General features: G+C 57.6%; 3 protein-coding genes across 5 annotated transcripts; 2 read left to right on the top strand and 1 right to left on the bottom strand.

Annotated features, from left to right (window-relative positions):
- Positions 1-549: 549 nt before the first annotated feature.
- FAM219B (family with sequence similarity 219 member B) lies at positions 550-4,196 on the top strand. 3 transcript variants are annotated; one of them, XM_062612214.1, is made up of 6 exons: positions 550-617; positions 2,049-2,151; positions 2,279-2,366; positions 2,692-2,769; positions 2,899-2,947; positions 3,156-4,196. In XM_062612214.1, exons 1-6 carry the CDS (start codon positions 552-554, stop codon positions 3,309-3,311), a joined length of 540 nt encoding a protein of 179 aa, XP_062468198.1. In that variant the 5' UTR covers positions 550-551; the 3' UTR covers positions 3,312-4,196. The 3 variants fall into 3 exon arrangements, with proteins under 3 accessions (XP_062468198.1, XP_062468196.1, XP_062468199.1); XM_062612212.1 differs by having other exon boundaries at positions 3,153-4,196; XM_062612215.1 differs by lacking the exon at positions 550-617 and adding an exon at positions 1,548-1,566 and having other exon boundaries at positions 3,153-4,196.
- A 238-nt stretch (positions 4,197-4,434) lies between these two features.
- Positions 4,435-8,221, bottom strand: MPI (mannose phosphate isomerase). Its single transcript, XM_062612192.1, has 8 exons — positions 8,076-8,221; positions 7,781-7,908; positions 6,830-7,030; positions 6,610-6,751; positions 6,024-6,206; positions 5,752-5,925; positions 5,437-5,645; positions 4,435-5,185 (listed from the first exon to the last, which is right to left on the bottom strand). The coding sequence occupies exons 1-8, from the start codon at positions 8,089-8,091 to the stop codon at positions 4,967-4,969; spliced, it is 1,272 nt and encodes a 423-aa protein (XP_062468176.1). The 5' UTR covers positions 8,092-8,221; the 3' UTR covers positions 4,435-4,966.
- A 276-nt stretch (positions 8,222-8,497) lies between these two features.
- On the top strand, positions 8,498-21,007 carry SCAMP2 (secretory carrier membrane protein 2). The gene is made up of 9 exons (XM_062612204.1): positions 8,498-8,641; positions 13,400-13,480; positions 14,131-14,220; positions 15,462-15,579; positions 15,958-16,086; positions 16,786-16,945; positions 17,203-17,304; positions 19,445-19,562; positions 20,632-21,007. Exons 1-9 carry the CDS (start codon positions 8,585-8,587, stop codon positions 20,776-20,778), a joined length of 1,002 nt encoding a protein of 333 aa, XP_062468188.1. The 5' UTR covers positions 8,498-8,584; the 3' UTR covers positions 20,779-21,007.
- The last annotated feature ends 1,143 nt before the right edge of the window (positions 21,008-22,150 follow it).

Genomic DNA, 22,150 nt, shown 5'->3' with positions numbered 1-22,150 from the left:
GGAAAAGGAGGAAATAAAGGGCAAAACACCCTCCCAGGGGTGAATAAACCCTTGTTTGCTTGCAGTGCCCACGGCCCTTCCTCCATGGGGAAGGGAAGGGCGCAGGGACCCTGCTGCACCCCCGGCTTTATGGAGGAGGAGCAGAACAAGGGCTCACAGAGCCCCCTGCCCCTGGGGAAGCCGTGTCCCTGCGGGAGGCTCTTGGCGCGGTGGGAGACTCCCGTTCGCAGCCCTGTGCCCTCTGCAGGGCTGGGGATCGCTCCACGGTGGATGTTGCTTTGCAGAGCCCGTTTCCCACCGCGGTTCCCGTGCAGGCGGGGGGGAAAAGGGAATTTTGTGGGTTTTTTCCACCAGAAAAAGGGACTTTTCCAGGAAAACGGGAGCTCCTGCAGGGAAGCGCATCGCGGTCTGCAGCCCCATGACGGCTCTCTGCGCATGCGCGGCAAGCCGAGGGGGCGCACCACCTCCTCTCCTCCCATTGGCTGGGTCTCCCCGCCACCGCCCTCTGCCATTGGCGGGCGGGGGGAAAGGGGCGGGGCGAAAGGGAGGCCATGGCGACAGACGGCGGAGGAGCCGGTGCCGGTGCGGGCAGAGCCGGCGGGCGGCGGGGCCCGGGGGTACGTGGGGGGCCGGGGGGCTGTGGGGTGTCGGGGGTGTGCATGGGGGTGTGGGGCTGGGGTACAGGGAGCAGTACCGGGTATGGGCATAGGTGGTACAGGGCTGGGGTGTACGCATAGGACAGTATGGCGTGTGTTCATCATGGGTGTAGGGCTAGGGTACACGTATGGGGCAGCGTAGGGCATGTGCATTGATACTGTAGGGCTGGGGCATGTGGGGGGGGCAGCATAGGGTATGTGCATAGATACTATAGGGCTATATGTGTGGGGGGCAGCATAGGGTATGTGCATAGATACTATAGGGCTATATGTGTGTGGGGCAGCATAGCATATGTGCATAGATACTGTAGGGCTGGGGTATGTGTGTGGGGCAGCATAGCATATGTGCATTGATACTGTAGGGCTGGGATGTGTGTGTGGGGCAGCATAGGGCATGTGCATTGATACTGTAGGGCTGGGGTATGTGTGTGGGGCAGCATAGCATATGTGCATTGATACTGTAGGGCTGGGGTATGTGTGTGGGGCAGCATAGAGCATGTGCATAGATGTTACAGGGCTGGTGTATGTGTGTGAGGCAACATAGGGTATGTGCATAGATACTATAGGGCTAGGATGTGTGTGCATAGATACTGTAGTGTTAGGATACGTGTGTGGGGCAGCATAGGGTATGTGCATGGGTAATATAGAGCTTGTATATGTGTGTGGGGCAGCATAGGGTATGTGCATAGATACTATAGGGCTAGGATATGTGTGTGGGGCAGTATAGGGCATATACAGGAGGGTACAAGGCACATACAAGAGGGTATAGGGCTGGGATATGTGTGTGAGGAAGTATAGGGTATGTGCATGGGTGATATGGGGCAGCACAGGGGAGCACAAGGTGCAGGCAGGGGTTTGCTGCCATCGCGGTTAATCCCGCAGCTCCCTGTGTGCGGGGTTATTCCTGCGGGTAAGGCTCTGCCCTGCTAGTTCCAGCTTCAGACCCCGCTAATCCCGGCTGTGCTCTCCCATCAGTGCCCCAAGCCCTCTGCCTTGTTGCTTCATTAACTGCTCCCTCTAATTCCTGCACAAGGGAAGCTTGGAAGGCTCAAAACCTGCGGAGGAATTAAACCCAATGATCCCTGTGTTTTAGTTGATGAACCTGCTCATTAAATCCCCTCCATCCCTGCTTCTCCGGGGTATTACTGGAGTGAGGCTTACAACGGAACTGCTGGCCCCTGCGTGTGCTTTTAATTTAGCATTGCTGCTCCCGAAGAATCCCTTCCTCCCCTAATAGATCGGCTTATTCCTTTTCCTCCCTCTCCTCCGGGCATGGTGCAGGGCTGGGGAGCTGGAGGTTCCCAGGGATGACCAGATGCTTTGGGATGCCTCCAGGTTACTTCATCCCCGTAGAGAGATGCTACTAAACCCGTGTCTGTCCCTGTGTTGTAGCTGATGTGGGCTGAAAACCAGAGGCTGAGCAAGGCGGCGGACGCGGTGGAGAAGAAGGGACCGTACATCGTGAGCAAGGCCCCCTCCCTCCACGCCAAGCTCAGTAAGTGCTGCCCCGGGGGCTGTGCCGGGATGCGGGCAGGGACCTGCACCTCCCAAAGCCCTGTCTGCCCCATGGCGGGCTCAGGCCGGCCCCCCCAGGGCTGTGTCAGCCCTGCCCTGTGTTGCAGAGCGGCAGCGGGAGCTGGCGAAGGCGGCGCTGCGGAGGCAGGGGCTGCTGGGGGCACCCGCGCCAAACCCGAAACCAGCACCAAAGAGGTTTGAGCCCGTTTCTGCTTTGCCATGTTCCTTTGGGACACCGGGAAGCTCCACAAGGAGCTTGAGGAGCTGCCCTGCGGGCTCCGTTGTGGCCAGCAGGCACCCGGTGTAATAACAGGGATTGCTCTAGCTCCTTCTTCTCCTTGCTCTGGAGGTGGTTTGGGGGTGAGGATCTCCCCATGAGGGTGGCCTAGGGCTCAGCCGGGGTTAGCTTAGGGTGGGAAGGGAGGTTCAGGACCGGGATCCCTGCCCTGGCTCCTCAGTCCGCGGGCTGGATTCCCATACCAAAATGCCTGTCACGGGCTGGTTCTTTGCTTCCCCACAGGTCGGTCAGGTTTAACAAGGGCTACACGGCGCTGAGCCAGACGGCTGATGAGAACCTGCTCTCCCTCGATTCGGACAGGTGGGAGTGGGGGAATATCCCGGGATTTGGGGATCTGGCTCAGAACTGCACCCCCGAGATTCCCTTCTCTGCATCCCGCACAAAGATGCTGCTTCCCTTCTGGCTCTGACTGTTTCCTTCTTCCCTTAGCGACGAGGAGCCAGGATCCAGATGTTCCTCAGGCTACTCCTCTGCTGAGGCAAGTGCAGGGCTCTGACTGATAGGGCTCCCTCACTCCCAGCCACCTCGAGGCTCCATGCAGGGATGTGTGTTGGGGTGCTGCACCCCATGCAGAGGCACTGGAGGAGGAGGCGATGCCCTTCTTGCTCACAGCCCTTCCCTTTGCAAGCCCTAAACTTGAACTAAAGCAGGACCAATCTGCATCTCCTCTGTGTCCCTCCCAGCAGGTGAACCAGGACCTGAGCCGGCAGCTGCTGCAGGATGGGTACCACCTCGACGAGGTCCCTGATGATGAGGATCTGGATCTCATCCCCCCAAAACCCATCACCTCCTCTTCTTGTCCCTGTTGTTTCGGAGACAGCCTCTCCTGTGTGATCCAGTAGACGCTGCTCATCCAGGGCCCTGCAAGAACAGGGCACAAACCAGCACTTTCCTTGTTCATGGGATGGCTGTTGCTGTCCGTGTCGACGCTGGGACAGTGACACAAAGACCAAATGATGCTGCGATGCCTCTCATGGTGAGCAGCAGCAACCAACCCACCCCAAAGGACTTTTCCTCATGCTCAGCAATAGCAGGGAGAGGTGGCACAGTGACGTTCAGGTGGTTTGGATGGGACCAGTCACCTGGTTGGGGCTCAGGCATCTCCAAGGGGGCGTGAAAGGGACTGGGAGGTGCAGCAGCAAATGCTCCCTGCTTTGCCTGACCTCCTGTTTTCCTCCTTTAATTGGCCTTGCTGAGGTGCAGGACCTGGCCCCACACATGGGTTGTGCTGCTCTAATGATGGTGGGGTCGATGATCGCTGCTGGGTTCCCTCCTAATGCCTGGGCTGAGCTGAACCAAAGCTGGCAGCTCCAACGGGGGGACCCCAATGGAGTGGATTGAGCTTTAGGTGTCCGCATTGCTACATCCACCTGCAGCCATTGTGCATGCTGGGACCTCCCTGTCTGCTTTCTGCCCCTCGAGGACCTGTTAAGTTCTGGGTTTGGAGCTGGTGGCATGTTCCAGTTGTCCCCAGAGCTGCTTTGATGGAGGCGAGGGGCAGCCTGGACCCCCCTTTTGGGTGCAGGTTTGGGGGGGCTGCAGGCTCTACTTGCTGTGAACCTTAAAAGCTGCCTTAAATCATGGTCCTGTTACTCCATAGAGGACAATCAGCTGCTTAGAAACCTTATTTAATAGTTCATATCTAGAGTCCTGAACTGTTGCTTTTGGTTTTTTTTTTGTATTCTATTCATTCAAGGGAGCACTCAATAAACTGCATCTTGTTACTCTGAGGATGTGTTGGTGCTGTGGTGGGGGCTGAGCCCCACAGCCCTGCTGGGGGGGGCTCCTCCCCATACCCCAGTGCAGTTCCAGACTGATGGCTTTTCCCTTGTCACCCTGGTGGCACATTCCCTGTGGAGCTGCTGATGCCAGGGGGGTACCAGGGCCACCCCAGCCTCCTGGTCCCCAAGCCCTGCAGTGCTCTCCCCATCCTCCTTCCCCACACCAGGCTGCCCTGCACCGAGGACAAAGTCACCTCTTTATTCACAGCACCAGAGGCTCTCCAGCTCTGTCACCCCACCAAGCCGCCCCTTTTACAGCTGGGGAAGGGGTGACACGGCTCAGAGGACTCCCTGCCATCGACCAGGCTTGGGAAGAGCCCACCAGGAGCAGCAGGAGGCCTCAGCATCACAGTGGCAGCAGCTCCTAGAAGCCAGGCAGGGATGCTCAAGAGCTGGGGTGCAGAGCTCCGGGCTCCCTGCTGCTGCTCAGCAAAGGATGAGGAGGGGAAACAGAACCACCAGAGTCACTGTGGCATTGGCAGCACCCTGCGGGATCGATGCTACGGGGACATGGCTCGTGAGGAGGGGAGATGCCCTTCCTCTGCCCTCTCTGCTCCACACCATGTCCAAGGAGCTCATTCATGGAACTGCTCTTTCTCTACATCAGCGGGGGCTGGTCTGGGGGTTTAACAGGTTAAACTTCCAAGCAAGATGCCTTTGCCCAGGTCAGTTTCTATCTACTCCAATGCGGCCGGGGGGAAGCGCTCCAGGCCGGCTCAGAGCAGGCAGCAGGCTCGGAAGAGCAGCATCCCATCGGGAGAGGAGAGCTGGAGCGAGACGCTCTCGTTGGCAGAGATGAAGAGGACGGAGCCCCGGCACAGGGGGATCTTGGAGGCCGCGGCTGTGGAGGTGCCCACAGCTGCCCCTTGGATCACCAGCAGGATGCTGGCCGAGTCCACGGCAGAGACGAGGTACAGCTTGATGGAGGATGGGATCTGCAAGGGAAAGGGTCACCGCGGCTTGAGCCTCCCCATTCCCGCCCAGGGATTGAACACGGGGACACCCAAACCCTCCTCCCGGTCCTCCCTCCGCCCAGAGCTGCTGCAGAAGGTGATGGAGCTCTAGGCAGGGGGAACCCAAGCACTTCCAAGCATCCCTCCTTCCTCACTGGTGCACCGGCTTCTAGAGCACAGCCGAGATGGGATAAAGCTGGGGTGTCCACCTCCGTGTCCCCAACACCGCTCACCTCTATCCTCATGATGGCAAAGTCTGGCACAGGCGGGTCATAGAGGTAGACGTTGGGATCGAGCTGGCTCTGTGCCGCTGGGAAGATCTTGGAGCTGCTGGGTGCTGGTGTGTAGTTGAGCATCTCGCACAGGGTGAGGACGTCGATGAACTTGGGGGTGAGCCCGGCGCGCACCGTGTTGTCCGAGCACGCCATGCACTCCACGCAGTCTGCGGGGATGGAGCAGCACCCTCAGCCCACCTCCATGGCCCAACAGGTGCAGGAGCCCATGGGCACCCTGGGGAGGGCACTGGGGAAGGCCACCGCGGTGCTCACCTCCGTGCAGGTAGGCATGGGGCTCGTTGGCTCCCAGGAACATGGCCTCTCCCGGCTCCAGCCTCACCAGGTTGAGGAAGTAAATGGTGAAGCAGCCGATGTCCCCGGGGTACTGCGAGTGCAGCCGCAGCAGCAGGTCCCCGTTGCTCCCCGACGTGTCCTTCCCTTCCGCCACTGCAATGCACCAGGCACCACAGTGGGGATGGAGCTTTGAAGTGCCCCATCCCTTCTCCTTGAACAGAGCCCCCCAAGCCCCATAGGAAGGGACCCACCTTCCTGCGAGATCCTCTTCACCAGCATGTTGAGCTGGTCCACGAAGAGCTTCTTCTCGCTCTTCATGAGGCGGGTGAAGCAGATGCGGAGCGCAGCCGACACGCCACGGGGGTCATCGCTCCCGCTGCGCTCCAGCTGCTCCGCTGCCACCTCCCCGATGAGTGCCCGCAGCTCGGGGACGCCTCACAGGGTGACAGCATGCGTCATTCCTGAAGCCTGGCAATCCTATCCCACCCCACCAGCATCCCCATCCCACCGGCATCCCCATCCAACCCCACCGACATTTCCATCCCACCAGTATCCCCATCCTGCCCCACCAGCATCCCTATCCCACCAGGATCCCTACCCACTGGCATCCCCATCCCACCGACATCTCCATCCCGCCCTACAGGCATCCCCGCCCCACCGGCATCCCCATCCCACTGGCATCCCCATCCCATCCCATGGGCATCCCCATCCCACGGGCATCCCCATCCAGCCCCACCAGCATCCCCATCCAGCCCCACCAGCATCCCCAATCCACCCCACCGGCATCCCCATCCCACACCACCAGCATCCCCATCCCACCAGCATCCCCATCCTTACTCTGGAGGAAGGAGACGATCTCAGCCACTGGCCGGAAGCCGCACAAGCCCTCAAAGGGGGTGAGAGCGATGGCCATCTCTGGCTTGTGGTTGGCATCAGGGTAGTGCTCCGGGAATTGGGCATGCAGCTTCGCTGCCAGCTCCTGGAGAGGGGACAAAGGGGCTGGGTGAGCTCCACAGGGACCAACAAGGGCTGCCAGCACAACCCAGGGTCTCCCTACCTTGTTGGGGTGCGCCTGGATGGAGAGGGCGGTGTTGACGGACAGCACCTTGAAGAGGAAGGGGAGGTGGCCCTGGAAGGTGTCCTTCACCTTCGCCCCCAGGCACGCAGGGTTGTCGGCGATCCACTGCCCCAGCGTCCGCTGCGGGATGCGGTTATCCCTGATGATGGCATCACCACGGGGGTGTGTACCCATCCAGAGCTGCGGGACACACACAGACGGATGGGCACATGGATGATGGGCCAGAGCCGGGCAGCCAGCAGGGATGACTTGGGCTTTTCTGGAGGCTGCTTGGCAATGGATGCAGCCAAAAACTCCCCTGGGGGCTGAGTCACGCCGGGCTTCTCCTCTTCTCCTTCCCAGGCTATAGGGGATCCACATCCCTCCTGGGTTATAGGGGATCCACATCCCTTCCAGGCTATAGGAGATCCACATCCCTCCTGGGTTATAGGGGATCCACATCCCTTCCAGGCTATAGGAGATCCACATCCCTCCTGGGTTATAGGGGATCCATATCCTTTCCAGGCTATAGGAGATCCACATCCCTCCTGGGTTATAGGGGATCCATATCCCTTCCAGGCTATAGGAGATCTACATCCCTCCCTGGCTATAGGGGGTCCACATCCCTCCCTGGCTATAGGGGATCCCTGTCCCTCCTGGGCTATAAGGGATCCCCATCCCTCCCAGGCTATGAGATCCTCATCCCTCCCTGGCTATAGGGGATCCACATCCCTCCCAGGCTATAGGAGGTCCACATCCCTCCCTGGCTATAGGGGATCCCCATCCCTCCTGGGCTATAAGGGATCCCCATCCCTCCCTGGCTATAGGGGATCCACATCCCTCCCCGAACCGGCCGGACCCGGGATGGTAAGGACCGCAGCTGGTTGCAATGCCCACACGGGTTGAAGGGACTCTTTCTTACCCAGGCCGGCCATGGGGCCGGGCACTCACCTCGGCATAGGGCCGGTCGGGCTGGATCTGGACCAGGGGGTCGCTGCTGGCCAGCAGCTTGGCCACCTCGCTGGCCAGCCCCAGCTTCCCCCAGGAGTAGTTCTGCACGGTGCAGGACAGCGGGAACACTGCGGGGGGACACCGGGCGTTGGGGGGGTGGCAGAAACGACCCTCTTGACCCCAGCACCCTCCCGGGGATCGAGGGGGACCGGGGGCTATTGATGGGGAGGGTACATCGGGGGTCCCCTGCCCGCCCCATGGTCCCGTCCCCACGTGTGCCCCCGGCCCGGCTCACCGCGGATCTCCGCCATGGCTGGGGCAGGCCGGGAGTCCCGGCGGCGGCTCCGGGGACGGCTCCGGCTCCGGCTCCGCCTCCCCCCCCGGCCGTGCTGGGAGGGGCTGGGCAGCGCCTTACGCGCACCCTATAGCGGCCATAGGAAGCGCGGCTGGCACTGCCTTGTGCGGGGCTCACTGGAGGACATGGGGGTGTTCCATAGGGGTTATCGTACAGGGGGCTATGGGCCCGCTAGTGACCTCCCTGCGGAGGTCGACCCCCTATAGGCGCCCCTATAGAGCGCGGCAGCACCTATAGGGTTAACCCCCCCCCCTTTTTCCCGCGCTATAGGTGGTGGCCGCCGCTGTGACGTCACGAAGCCTCGCTCCACGGAGCCGCTCGCCCGCCGGAGTAGGCGGGGCGGGCGGGTCACGTGACGGCGCGGCGCACGCGCCCCGGCTGACCCGGAAGTGGCTGTGTAGCAGCAGCAGAGGCGGCGGCGGCGGGAGCGGGGCAGCGGGACCGCGCTCATGTCGGGCTTCGACACGAACCCGTTCGCCGACCCGGTGGACATCAACCCCTTCCAGGTGCGTGCGGCGGCACCGGCACCGGCCCCGGCCCGGGCCTCCCTCCCCTCCCTGCGCGCCGCTCCCCTGTCCGGCGCCACCAACCACCACCGGGACGTGGCACTGAGTGAGGCGTCTCTGGCCAATAGCAGCGCCGCTTCTCCCCGCTACAGCCAATCAGGGCTCGGGGGCGGGACTAGGGGGGTGGGTGTGCAGAGGCCGGTACCGGGACCCTCTGGGGCCGCTGTGTTGCGCCGCGCCCCCCCCCCCGGCGCACCGGGAGCGGTGTCACCGGGCTCTGCCCGCCTCTGGCTCGGGGACAACGTTTCCTCCCGTTTTCCTCCCGTTTTCCTCCCGTTTTCCTCCCGTTTTCCTCCCGTTCTCCCCGCTGGAGGAGGCTGCCCCCGACCTCCCCGGGCTTTGGGGGTTCAGCCCTAACCCTTAGAACCGGGCCCGTGATGCAAAACGTGTCCTCCAGCCGCGAAAATAGGGGCGGGGGGCAAAGGGTGGGATTTCTGCTGGGAATCCTCGGGCTGCTTTCCCGGGATTGCCCTCCATGGGTTTAACCTGCTGGCTCTCCGGCAGGGAGCTGGGTGGGAATGGAGAAAAGGGACGATTTCCTGAGCAAAGGAAGTGTTTGGTGATGAGGCTGAGGGGTTTGAGGGATCCAAGTGGGAGCAGGAGGGAAAACAAAGTCCTTTCCCTCTCCTTCGCTTTAGCACAGCCTTCGGATGGCCCTGTTCCTGTAATATTCCTTCTGTGGGGTGGCTTTTGTGTAGGGATTTATGGCTTTGGCACTGAGGAAGTGAATGTGAAAGCTGTTGTGGTGTCTAAGCAGGCAGGGCCGGGCTCGAGCTTTACTCACTGTTCAAACAGAGGTTGGACGTAATCTCCAGCAGGGAACGTGATTGCAACAGGTAACTCCTGGTTTCTAATGAGGACAAGTGAAAGCAGCGCCGTGGACGTCCCTGTGGTTGTCTGATGGCTCTCTGTGGATGGGCTTTGTAGCAGGTTTCACATCCTCCTTTCGGGAATGGGAGGTTGTGTTCATCGTTGTCCCTTAATGAAAGACGTTCCCTGGTCACAGAATCCCAGCCTGGTTTGGGCTGAAGGGCCCTTAAAGCTCATCCAGCTCCAACCCCTGCCACAGGCAGGGACGCCTTCCACTAGAGCAGCTTGCTCCAAGCCCCTGTGTCCAACCTGGCCTTGAACACTGCCAGGGATGGGGCAGCCACAGCTTCTCTGGGCACCCTGTGCCAGTGCCTCAGCACCCTCACAGGGAAGAGCTTCTGCCTAAGAGCTCATCTCAGTCTCCCCTCTGGCAGGTTCAAGCCATTCCCCTTGGCCTGTCCCTACATCCCTTGTCCCAAGCCCCTCTCCAGGTTTCCTGCAGCCCCTTCAGGCACTGGAGCTGCTCTCAGGTCTCCCCTTCAGGAGCCTTCTCTTGTCCAGGCTGCCCCAGCCCAGCTCTCTCAGCCTGGCTCCAGAGCAGAGCTGCTCCAGCCCTCGCAGCATCTCCATGGCCTCCTCTGGCCTCGCTCCAACAGCTCCACGTCCCTCTTGTGCTGCTGCCCCAGAGCTGGATCAGGGCTGCAGGGGGGGTCTCCCCAGAGCGCAGCAGAGGGGCAGGATCCCCTCCCTGAGCTGCTGCTCACACTCTGGGGGTGCAGCCCAGCACACGGGGGGGGTTCTGGGCTCAAGTGCACACTGAAGTCAGGTCATGGGGAGCTGCTCCTTACGCAACACCCCCAAGTCCTTTACAGGCTGCTCCCTCCAGTCTCCCCCAGGCTCTGTGCTGGGATTGCTCTGCCCCAGTGGCATGACCTTCCCCTTGGCCTTGTTGAACTCCATGGTCCCACCTCTCCAGCCTGTCCAGATCTCTCTGGATCATGTCTCTTCCCTCCAGCTCATGAACTGGCAGGTGCTGCCATCCCCTTCCCCGTGCTCCAGAGCTTGCTGAAGGCCTGGGTGTGTCTTCATGCTCCCAGCCTTGTCACGCTGAGGACCATCCGTGAGGCAGAGCAGCAGAGTTCTCTTTTCTCCTTGTGGATCCCAAGCTAGTGTTTCATACAACATTATCCCAACAAATCCCCTACAGAGCCTGACACAACTGGGAATCTTTGCCTTCTAAGGGGCCTTTGTTGGTGATGGTCAATAAGCTTGGTGTCAAATAAGCTGGTTTGGTCCTGTGAGAAGTATCTCTGGATCTTCTCTCTGTTACTCTTAACCTCTAAGAGATGATAACTGCCTTTGTTCATTCAGTGTCAGTGCTGCTGCGAGTGGCGGCTACCTCCAGAACTTTGTTACAAGCTTCCAACAGGGCTGAAAGCTTCCATCCTCTTTAGAGAGCTCCATAATAAACCCCTTGAGGTGTCTCTTAATGCTTCTTCCGGGCAGTGGCAGCGCTCTGAGGCCCCATGCTGGTGGCTGGCTGCAGGACTAGTGATGTTTGGGGCTGTCACTGTGGGTTTAGACAACATGATGAGTTCCTAGTGATTGTCGTTTGAGTTCTCTTGCCCTGATCTCACCTAGAGGAGCATCTTTCTTCTGCTCGAGTTGAACTAGGGGTGCTAACAACTAAACCCTTCCAAAGGAAAGGTACCTACAGCACTCTCCTATGCTCCAATGCTTCCTCCAAGGAGTGACAGCCCCATGTAGCGTGGCTTCAGGTAGTTAATTCAGAGGTTGAATTAGATCCCTCTTTCCATGTTTCAAGCATAAAGGATCAGGTCAGCTTCCTTTTGCCCTGCAGCTGGCAGAAAGGAACTGCAGAATGTGGAGTTTGGGGCAACTTCTCGTTCATCTCCCCTGCGTTACCCAGCCCTCAGCTGTGCGGTCCTGGCGTGCGGAAGCGGGTGCCTTTATACCACCCCATCTCCCAGCTGCTGGTTTCCTTCCTGCCCGCTCCAGAGCACAGGGACATGGGGGCAAGCACACTTCAGCTTTGTTGCACGTTCCCTGCTCTTTGTATAGCCATTATAGGCACACTTGCACAATAGGAAGCTGAGCTGAGCTGCCTTGGCCACACTGCTGAAGTAAGTGATTTTTAAGCCATGCACCAAGACGAGAGATATTCTCCCTTTGCAGTCAAGCTGCTGTGCAGCTGGAAGCAGTGGGACAGTGGTGCTGCTCTCCCTGCCCTTTCCAACAGCAGTGCTGTGCTGGTGAGCCTCCAGTTACCTTAGGAGCTTTCTTTTGAATGGACATGAGCAAAGGGAAGAAAAGCACGTCTTGCATTGCCATTCCAAGTGTTCCTCCTTATTTCCAAGCTCTTTGGATGGTTGGTTTCCCACTCCCATTCCATTAATTGAGTTTCTCATCCTAGTGCAGTCATCTGCTGGACTCTAGTCAGGCTGGGACCTCATCCAGGCTGGATTAAAGGGTGTCTGTGCCACCATGCAGTAGCTATTGTGGATTAACTGACTTGTAACCTCGTGTTGCCAGCCCTTGTGTCTGCAGCCCGAGGTGAAAGCCTCCAGAGGAGCGAGCAGTGAACTAAACCCTGTGTCTTGAGTCCTTACATCCTCTGTGGTGCTTCTCACAGCCCTGCCTGGCTGGGGACTCGAACCTCACAGAGCAGCATCCGAAGGCTCCTGGTCTGGCATCCCTCAGCACAGGGTGATTCAGAAACTAGTGCGACCTGTTGCAGAGGGAGTGCTTGCTATGGAGGAGAGGGGAAGTTACTCATTAACTGCTCCTCAGGCATCTGAAGGCTCTGCTGGGACCTCAGGGGATGGCTCTGGCAGGGCTCACACAAGCCCAAAGGCTTCTCTGCAGCACATGGGCTCGGGCAGCACCCCCTTCCCTTGTCACAGCCTCAGCTGCTGCTCACCCCATTAAGTATAAAATCACTGATCTCAAGACATGGGGTGCTGAGGGAGGGAGAAAAAGCCACGTGTTGATGTTTTCCCCATACCAGCTATGGGGTAGCCAGGCTGTGCTTGCAGGAGCATTCCCCTTGTACCTCGTTTCTCTAATAACTGGGGAGAGAAGCACCGCAGAGGTCAAACCCTGGCTATCAAGGAGGGATCTCTGTATGGAAAGGAGTGTGTACAGAAGAGAAAGTGAAATCAGCTCAGTGCAGTGCAGGTGAGGGATGAATGGTGCTCTTCCAGCAGAGGAGCAGAGAACCTATTTTAAACCATCAGGTTGTTTGACAGAGGTGAGCGGGAGATGCCATGAACACAGCTCTTATGTAGCACCATTAAACACCACCCTCCTCCTCCCCCCCCCCCCCAAAGTAATGGGTGTCCCACCGCTGGGTCCATTTCCCTGGGTGTTTTAACCATTTTGGAGCAGCCATTGGCACCTTCGCTGCTCCAAGTGCTCTGGGTGGCAGCCAGGCCCACTGTACCTGGATACTCGTTTTGGGAGGCTCTGCTCTGCTTGGTGGCTCCTCACTCGCTCTGTGGTGCCAGGGAGGTTTAGGAGGTATCAGCAATGTTGTGACTGTGGGTGAATGAATCCAGTTCCCACTCCAAGGCCTTGGAAATGAGGGATAACTCACTGTGGGTAAGTGGTGGTCATCTGCAGCAAGGGCTTCTGTGCCACCAGCGTGTTGGAGCTCTTCACTAGTACCCCTTGGCTGGACAGGAGGTGGTTCCTGCCTGCACATCCTTGCTGACAGTCACCTCCTGGGTTAGTTCAGTCCCTTGCCAGCCCCCTCTGGTTCCCAGCTAACAAGGGGATGCCAGCCTGGCAGCATGGATAATGGGTAATGTCTAAGCTAATGATGAGCTTTGCTCAGCGCTGATTTCTCTTTGCTTTCTCTCCTGGCAGGACCCCTCAGTGACCCAGCTCACAAACACCAGCCAAAGTGGCTTGGATGAATTCAACCCCTTTTCTGAGAGCTCCCAGCTGGTACGTGCCATGTGTCTCTGCACTTGGGTGCCTTGGTGGTGGTTATGGTGGTATGTAAGGTTCCTTGATAGGCACAGCTTCAAAACAGTGAGGTATTCCCAGCAGATTTCCCCATGGACTGTGCAGCTCGTTGCGTGCATGGCGAGCTGTGAGCAGCTGCTCCTGCACTGGAGCACTAACAGGTTCCCAGCTGGAGCTCTCCACTCGCACGGAACAGCTTCTCCTACTGGCTGCTGGCTCACAGTGGAGCTACATGAAGTGTGAAGGGGAAGATGCTGTGTGGCAGGAGGCATCAATATTTATTGGGTCTTGGGGTTGGGAGCTGAGCTGCTGCAGTGATACCAGTGATGGGTCTCTGCAAGAACTTCATGCTTATCTCCTGGCTGCTGCTGTGTGTGAGGTGAGAGGAGAACAGAACAGCAGGGTGAAGTGAGATTTGAAGTTGAAACAGTTGAGCACATTCCCTTTTTGCTTTGTCTTTGCCTAATAGCTGTAACCCTCAGATGCTGCTCGCCCAGTGCATTAAGGAGCTAACAAGCTTTGGAAGAGCAGAGTTGCTCTGTGCTTTGGTAATGCCACAGCTAAAGTATACTTTGCCAAATGAAGCACTCTGTAATGGGTTCTCTTTGTTGCCTGTGATTTATCCCCAGACCAATGCAGCCCGGACAACACCGGCCACGCAGCCCTCGGGCCACTCGCAGCCTGCGGTTCTGCAGACGTCCGTGGAGCCCACTCCGCAGGTACAGCAGCATGGGCTGGGCAGGGGAGGGAGCAGACCTGGGGCTCTGGGGCACATGGGAATAGGAGCAGAACAGAATTCCCAGGGGTTGGGAAGCTACAGGTCATCTCTTCATCATTCTCTTCATCAGGGACTGCAGTGACAGGCCAAGGGGAATGGCTTGAACCTGCCAGAGGGGAGACTGAGATGAGCTCTTAGGCAGAAGCTCTTCCCTATGAGGGTGCTGAGGCGCTGGCACAGGGTGCCCAGAGAAGCTGTGGCTGCCCCATCCCTGGCAGTGTTCAAGGCCAGGTTGGACCCAGGGGCTTGGAGCAAGCTGCTCCAGTGGAAGGTGTCCCTGCCCGTGGCAGGGGTTGGAGCTGGGTGACCTCTAAGGTCCCTTCCAACCCAAACCAGTCTGAGTCTATGATCTCTTAAACTCACGTTTGTGCCCATCTGGTGAAGTGGATCTCTATAGGGAATACGCACGGTTCTTTTTATGCCTTTTCCCCTGTGCCTCTGATGTCGGAGCTTGCTTTGCCTTGTAGCCTGTTTGCTCTGGCTTCCCTCTGCTGACACAGGAATGTGTCCTGCTGATGCTTTTAGCTCTGGTTCCTTAGTTTTGGTCAGACGTGCTCAATTCCAGGCATGTAAATGCAGTCCAGCTCTTTGGAGCCACTGCTTAGACCGGCTGACGAGTACCTGACTGCCAGGACCACCTCATCCCAGATGCAGAGAAGGCTGCTGGGAGAAGGGGTCAGTTCTTAGAGTAACAGACAGGGAGAAGGGATGCTGAAAGGTGCTGTAGACAGCTCCTGCCTTTCCTTTAGACCTCCTCTCCTACCCGGGAAGAGATTGTTGTGGTAAACGCCAGAGTCCTGCTCGCTGCTCTGTTGCGAGGAGCAATGAGCTGGGAAGGAGGAGAAGCTGTGGGAAGTGAATAGCTTTGCTGAAAGTGAAGGGCTTAGAGGATGGGTGACAGACTGCATAGCTTCCTTAGGGCTCTTCCAGCCCTCTTTTCCCATGGGATAAGAGGAACATCTGGATGGAGCTCTGCATTGAGCTTGATTTCAGCCTCCAGCTAAGGCAGAAAGCCTCAGGACATTTCAGATCAGCAGTGGGTGTTCAGCTTCCAACTCGTCCTCAGTCCTTGCTATTGGATCGCCTTTGTTCCGTTCCAGCTTGGCATCTGGTGTGTTTGCTGGTGGTGTTCCTGCTGCCTCAGCTAGGGAATGGCTTAACCTTCCTCTCCCCCTGCTGTAGGCCGTGGCGGCAGCAGCACAGGCTGGGCTCCTCCAGCAGCAGGCAGAATTAGAGAGGAAGGCAGCTGAGCTGGAGAAGAAGGAAAGGGAATTGCAGAGTCACGCAGCCAGCATTGATCGTGAGTACAGCTTCCTGCAACACCCCATCCAGCGGGATGCCGGGGGAGCCCGGGCTGCTTGGCTTGCCAGGGTTTGATGATGGCTCAGCCTGTCTGCGTGGCTTTCCTTGAGTCCTTCACAGCTGGGACAATCCTCCTGGCATTGTACCTGTCGTCCCATAGCATCCCAGATGGGAACTGAGCTCAGAGATGAGGGGCTGGAGACCAGCTCTGGTGGGTCTCTGCCTTCCAGCATGGTCTCAGCACCTGCATTTGGCCACGTTAAGCTCTTCCAACACTTTTGAGGCTCTCGGAACCACAGCACAGCTGTATCTCCCCTAATCTTGGTTTTAAATGGCTGAAAGCAAGTGAAGAACTGCTCCTTTCTCCTTCCTGCAGCGAGGCAGAACAACTGGCCACCTCTTCCCAAGAAGTGTCCCATCAAGCCGTGCTTTTACCAGGATTTTTCTGCAGACATCCCTGCTGACTACCAGCGGATATGCAAGATGCTCTATTACTTGTGGATGTGTAAGTACTAGCTTGAGCTGCAAAAAAGCTTCTTCCTAAGGAGGTTCTGTGTCTAATGCTGAGCTTTGCCCTCCAGTCAGTTCTGCACGTGTTGTCTGCAGGGTAAGATAATGTCTCCCTTGTTTAGGAAGGACAGCACAGGTCAGAGATTGAGTCCACAATGGTCTTAACCTTATTTGTGACTTCTGGTGCCCTGATAAAGATTTAAGATGTGGTTGGAAGCAGCAGGATCAGATGAGGCTCAGTTTAAGCTGTTCCCTTTCAAGGGAGGCAGGGGACTCTTCATCAGGGACTGTAGCGATAGGACAAGGGGTGATGGGTTCAAACTGAAAAAGGGGAAGTTCAGGTTAGATATAAGGCAGAAGCTCTTCCCTGTGAGGGTGCTGAGGCGCTGGCACAGGGTGCCCAGAGAAGCTGTGGCTGCCCCATCCCTGGCAGTGTTCAAGGCCAGGCTGGACACAGGGGGTTGGAGCAAGCTGCTCTAGTGGAAGGTGTCCCTGCCCATGGCAAAGGGTTGGAGCTGGATGAGCTTTAAGGCCCCTTCCAACCCAAACCATTCCATGATTCTATAAATGAGAGGGCCCGAAGCTTTCTCATGTTTTGCAGAGCTCCATGTGTTCCATGAGGGATTTGGGATGCTTCAGAGTTTTCCAGGAACTTCCTGATAGGTTTTTTCTCTCTCTTTCCCATCCTGAACAGTGCATTCGATAACTCTGCTTCTCAACCTGCTCGCTTGCCTGGCGTGGTTCACAGTACAGACGGACAGAGGAGTAGACTTCGGTCTCTCCATCCTGTGGTTTATTATATTCACCCCTTGTGCCTTTCTCTGTTGGTACCGACCGATTTACAAGGCTTTCAGGCAAGTTCTCTTTTCTTCTGGAACAGGGAGATAGCTTTTAGTGGGAGGAACTTTGGGTTTATCTGCTCCCATCATGTGTTGCCTGCAGGATTCTTCCAGCTCTTTGCATCATTAAATAGATCAAACCCACTTGTTCCTAAACATGCCAGAAGGGTCTATAAAGGAGTTTGCTGAAGCTGTTTACCCCCCTCATGGCAAAGGGGGTCTGTGCAGGCCTCGTGTCGCTGGGTCTCACTCCTGCTCCGTCTCTCCCGCAGGTCTGACAGCTCCTTCAGCTTCTTCGTCTTCTTTTTCGTCTTCTTCTGCCAAATAGCAATCTACGTCATCCAGGCTGTCGGCATTCCAGGCTGGGGAGACAGGTAAGCTAGGCTATACACTCACTGCCTGACAGCCCTGCCTGGGTGCTGCTTCTCACCAGGGCTGTGACTGGCAGAGCTGTGCGGTCCGTTTCTGACAGCTGCCTGTTCCTTCTCCCATGGTTTTCCACTCTCGCCCCGGCAGATCCCAGCTGGGCTCTTCCCATCCTAGTCCCAGCAAAGGCACAAAGCTTGTCGGTTGCTGCTGCCTTCCCCCTCGCTTAACACATCTAATACTTATGGCTTCTTGATGCTGAGCCTCTAGTGCTGACCACGTCTGCCTTGTGTTAAAGTGGAGCCTTCATCAATATAGGCTGTAGTGTGGGGGTGAGGCATCCCTCGTCCAGGATCTGGGGACAGCTTCACTCCATATAGCCTGATCATAGAATCATGGAATCAACCAGGTTGGAAAAGACCTTTAAGCTCATCAAGTCCAACCTTTACCCCAGCACTGCCAAGGCCACCACTAACCTATGGCACTAAATGGTGACACTAAATCACTGATGATGGTCCTGGATTTCTCTTGTGTTGATGATGGGTTGTGCTTCAAGCAACACCCAGAGAGCGTTTTGCCCTCACCCTTTCTTGATGGCACTGTACAGAAGGCTGCAGCTGAGCTTGTGCAGTGCCCCTGCAGTTAGAGCACAGCCTCTCTTTTCGCCTTGCTGCTCAGCTTGCAGCCTCACTGAACACAGCAAAGGTCAGCAGGCAGGGGCCCCTCTCCCGAGGGGCAGCCTTCAGGACGTGATCACAGTGAATCTCTGCCTATTTTGGCCCGCTGCCTGCAGAAGAGCTCGTGGGCAAAGCTGTCCTCGTGCTCCCTCCCCTGCTCCTGGTGCTGCCGTAGCGGTGGGGACGGGGAGGGAGCTCTCCCCTTTCAGTGTGACTCGCAGAGCGTGCCTCGAGCCTGCTGCTGCCTCTTCCGCAGCCAGGCAGCGCATTTATTTTTGGCTGCAGTTCGTGGTGTGCCTCTCCCTGTGACGAGGCTGGAGTGGTGAGCACGGCTCATGGGACGCTTTGGCTCACTTGATTTCCCCCTCTCCTGGTGGCACACGGCTTGCTTGGTTTAGCAGTTGGAAAGATTCCTTTCTCCAGCACCCAGGAGGGTATTTTTGCCCACAGCCAGGCACTGATAACTCCAAGCATCCCCCCTGCCCCTTCCACAAGTGCCAGTTTCCTCCTATCTGTAGCTCTAACTTCATCCCTTCCTTCCTCTTCCTCTGCCTCCCCCTCCTAACACTTAAGTCCCTGGCCATGCAGAGCTGTCATGGGGATATGTAGGTCTGGGCTCCAGATCTTCCAATTTAGGTGTCCCACCTTATCTTCACAAGCCTTGGCTGAATTTTGACAAGGTGCTTATGGAGGTGATTTGATTTACAGCAGCACCAAGGGTCCTGATTTTGCAGGTTAAGGGGGTGCAGCAGGGGCCAGGGCTGGAACACAGGTGGAGTGAGAATGGTTCTCTTGTGTGGAGGTGGATTGCTTCCAAGAAGTGATAATGGAAACTGTCCCCAAAATCCTAGAATCCCAGACTGGTTTGGGTTGGAAGGGACCTTCAAGCTCATCCAGTTCCAACCCCTGCCACAGGCAGGGACGCCTTCCACTAGAGCAGCTTGCTCCAAGCCCCTGTGTCCAACCTGGCCTTGAACACTGCCAGGAATGGGGCAGCCACAGCTTCTCTGGGCACCCTGTGCCAGCGCCTCAGCACCCTCCCAGGGAAGAGCTTCTGCCTAAGAGCTCATCTCAGTCTCCCCTCGGGCAGGTTAAAGCCATTCCCCTTGTCCTGTCCCTACATCCCTTGTCCCAAGCCCCTCTCCAGGATTCCTGCAGCCCCTTCAGGCACTGGAGCTGCTCTCAGGTCTCCCCTTCAGGAGCCTTCTCTTGTCCAGGCTGCCCCAGCCCAGCTCTCTCAGCCTGGCTCCAGAGCAGAGCTGCTCCAGCCCTCGCAGCATCTCCATGTCCTCCTCTGGCCTCGCTCCAGCAGCTCCACATCCTCCATATAAAATGATGCTGGATGAACTCTGGGTCCATTTCCACAGCTGTTGTGTTTGGGTTTGCACCTTGCTGTAACAAAAGGCTTTTGTGTAGCTGTGGGTGCTGTGAGTGGTGCTCTCTGTGCTCACGCTGCTCTCCTGTCCCGCAGTGGGTGGATCGCGGCGCTGTCGGAGCTGCACGGGAACCTGGCCGTGGCCATCATCATGATGGTGGTGGCAGGATTCTTCACTCTCTGCGCGGCTCTCTCCCTCTTCCTCCTCAAGCAGGTGAGTGGCTCAGGGGCAGGGCGAGTTCTCATCTCAATTGCAGGTGCACAGCTCAGGCTGCCAGGGATGGGGCAGCCACAGCTTCTCTGGGCACCCTGTGCCAGCGCCTTAGCACCCTCACAGGGAAGAGCTTCTGCCTAAGAGCTCATCTCAGTCTCCCCTCTGGCAGGTTCAAGCCATTCCCCTTGGCCTGGCCCTACAGGCCCTTGTCCCAAGCCCCTCTCCGGGTTTCCTGCAGCCCCTTTAGGCACTGGAGCTGCTCAGAACCTTCTCCAGGCTGTAGGTGTAATCGGGGTGGTCAGGCCAAGAGCTTTAATCAATGTATTTGTGCTTGTGCTTCCTGCTTTGATGCCAAATGTCTTGAACACTTGCAGGCGGGACAGCAGCCTTTGGGGAAGGGATGAGAGCACAGATGCTTCAGCAAGGCACACCATTAACTGTGCAAGGTCTCAGATGTCATCCTCATCTCACATGGACCTTAGATTTCTTGTGCCTCCCTTTAGCTTGAGTGTGGCCAGAGCTGGCTGAGCAGAGGCCATTGCTTTGTTCACATATCCAGGGGTTACAGTCACTGCTGCCACAGTGTTCTGGGGCTTCCCAAAGCCTGGTGGCAACCACACAAGTGCCTTCCTGGGGGTTCCTAAGCACAAGCCCTCCTTGTGATCAACCACGTGAGGGTTGTGTTTCCCCAGTTAACAGCAGCAACGTGGCTCTGGGGGAGGCGAGGACAGGCTGAACTGGTCCTGTTGCCATTGCTTCCTGCTCCTTTTCTCCCTGTCTTGAAGGAAACACCTGATGCACCCTGCTCTGCAAGTGTCTGTAAGCGTGGGTTCAGTGTCCTTGCCAGCGGAGTGCAGGAAGTTTTGCTCTGACACCCACTATTTTGCTCAAAACTCCCTATTTTACAAGAAAACGAGGGTCTCCTGCAATGTGCAGCCTCCCCTCCCGGGTGGGATGCATGCAGTGGCTCCAGCCCATCCTCTCCAGCTGCATGAGCGCACGATGTGCACCGCAAACCCACGATTCATGCTCATCTGTGGTTGTTTTCCCCCTCTGCCCCTGTTCCCAGGTGCACTCCCTGTACCGACGCACGGGAGCCAGCTTCCAAAGGGCGCAGGAAGAGTTCTCCCAGGGCATCCTCACCAACAGGAGCTTCCAGACGGCCGCTGCTGGGGCAGCCTCCTCAGCAGCACACAGCGCGTTCCAAGGAAACTAGCCCTTCCCTTGGCTCCCGCTGCCCTCCTCACCCCAACCTCCACTTCTGTTTGGGAAACATGCACTTTTTGGGGGTACCACGTTGTGACGCCGACTCCAGGGGGGAGGAGGCCTGGGTTTTAGCTGCAACCAGCCTGCGTTTGAGGGTGATCGGTTTTCCCTGTCTTGTTTTAGGGTGCGGGGAGATAGGGGAGACATTCTCTGAAGCAAATATATTTCTCTACCCAGGACCTACCATGTGCTTGTGTCTCTTCCTCCCCTGGCCCTGTGTGTAGCAGGGAGGTGAGGGGAAGCAGGACTTTTGTGTTATTCTCTCTTCTCTTGGTCTTTGCTATGGAGAACTTGGTTATCTGCTGTTTAGGGGGTGGTGGTGTAACGTGCATGTAGTTTATGTCGTTAATTTGGAGAGCAGAAACTGTCCTTTTGGTTTACTACACTTAAACGATGCTGTATTTCGGCCTCTTCCCTACTCGGCTGCCTGACAGGCAGGGAACCACGGCACAAAGGAAAACCTGGGAGCAGGGAGGGGTTAGACAGGAGGGGAAGCATCCTCCTGCTTTCCCCGCTGTGGCAGATCCCCTCTGTACTTCCACCAGGATCCTGCAGGCGCTCCTGCACCCCGGGCAACGCAGGGGGAGAGAAGGGAGCAGCAGGGCTGGGGCTGCGTCTTCACTGCGGCCTTAAACGAGGGGAGGGAGGGCAACAGGGACTTCTTGCCGGGCCAGCTCTGTTGTCTGGGAGCTCGGACACCCCCGGTGCCTGCGCCGCCGGTCTCCCCCCAACCCTGAGAGCCTGCCAGGCGGAAGAGTGCATGGAATTTTCTCCCGGGACAGCCCCTCCCTGCTTCCTCCTCCCACGTGTGAGTTTTCAGCTGGGAACGAACGGCTTTGACGTGGTTTAGTATTATTTGGGGGTTATTTTCCAGCTGGGAACGAGCGGGTTTGATGTGCCCTGAGCTCCCAAGGCCGTGTCCCGAACGGGACATCCCTTTGGGTGGGGATAAGGCGCCCGTTGTGGCTCTCCATCCCCGGAGCGAGGGTTTTAACACAGGTTTGACTTTGTGCCGTGTCTGTCCCTTCCTGTTTAGGGGGGAAAGTTGCATTTTCTCCCCCCCCCCCCCCCTTCCCTAAGCGTGTGCCCGGTGCCCTCCTCACCCGGGCACCGGCACTTCCCTCCCTCCTCCCGTATCGTTATTGTCGGGTTTTGTTCCTCATCTTTTCATGTCCAGAATAAAGGTTAATAATAAAATGCCCATGTGCGCACCTGCAATCCCTGCTGCGGCCTGCGGGGGGGGGGGCGTGGCCACCACCAAAGGGGCGTGGTCACCACCAAAGGGGCGGGGCTACCACCAAAGGGGCGTGGCCAGCGCCAGC

Source organism: Pezoporus occidentalis, unplaced genomic scaffold (genome assembly GCF_034315485.1).
Source record: "Pezoporus occidentalis ecotype Australia unplaced genomic scaffold, CSIRO_AGI_Poc_V1 ctg159, whole genome shotgun sequence".
Lineage (NCBI taxonomy): Eukaryota > Metazoa > Chordata > Aves > Psittaciformes > Psittacidae > Pezoporus > Pezoporus occidentalis.
Note: the sequence above shows the minus strand (reverse complement) of the source record. Positions and strands in the feature narration are given on the sequence as shown.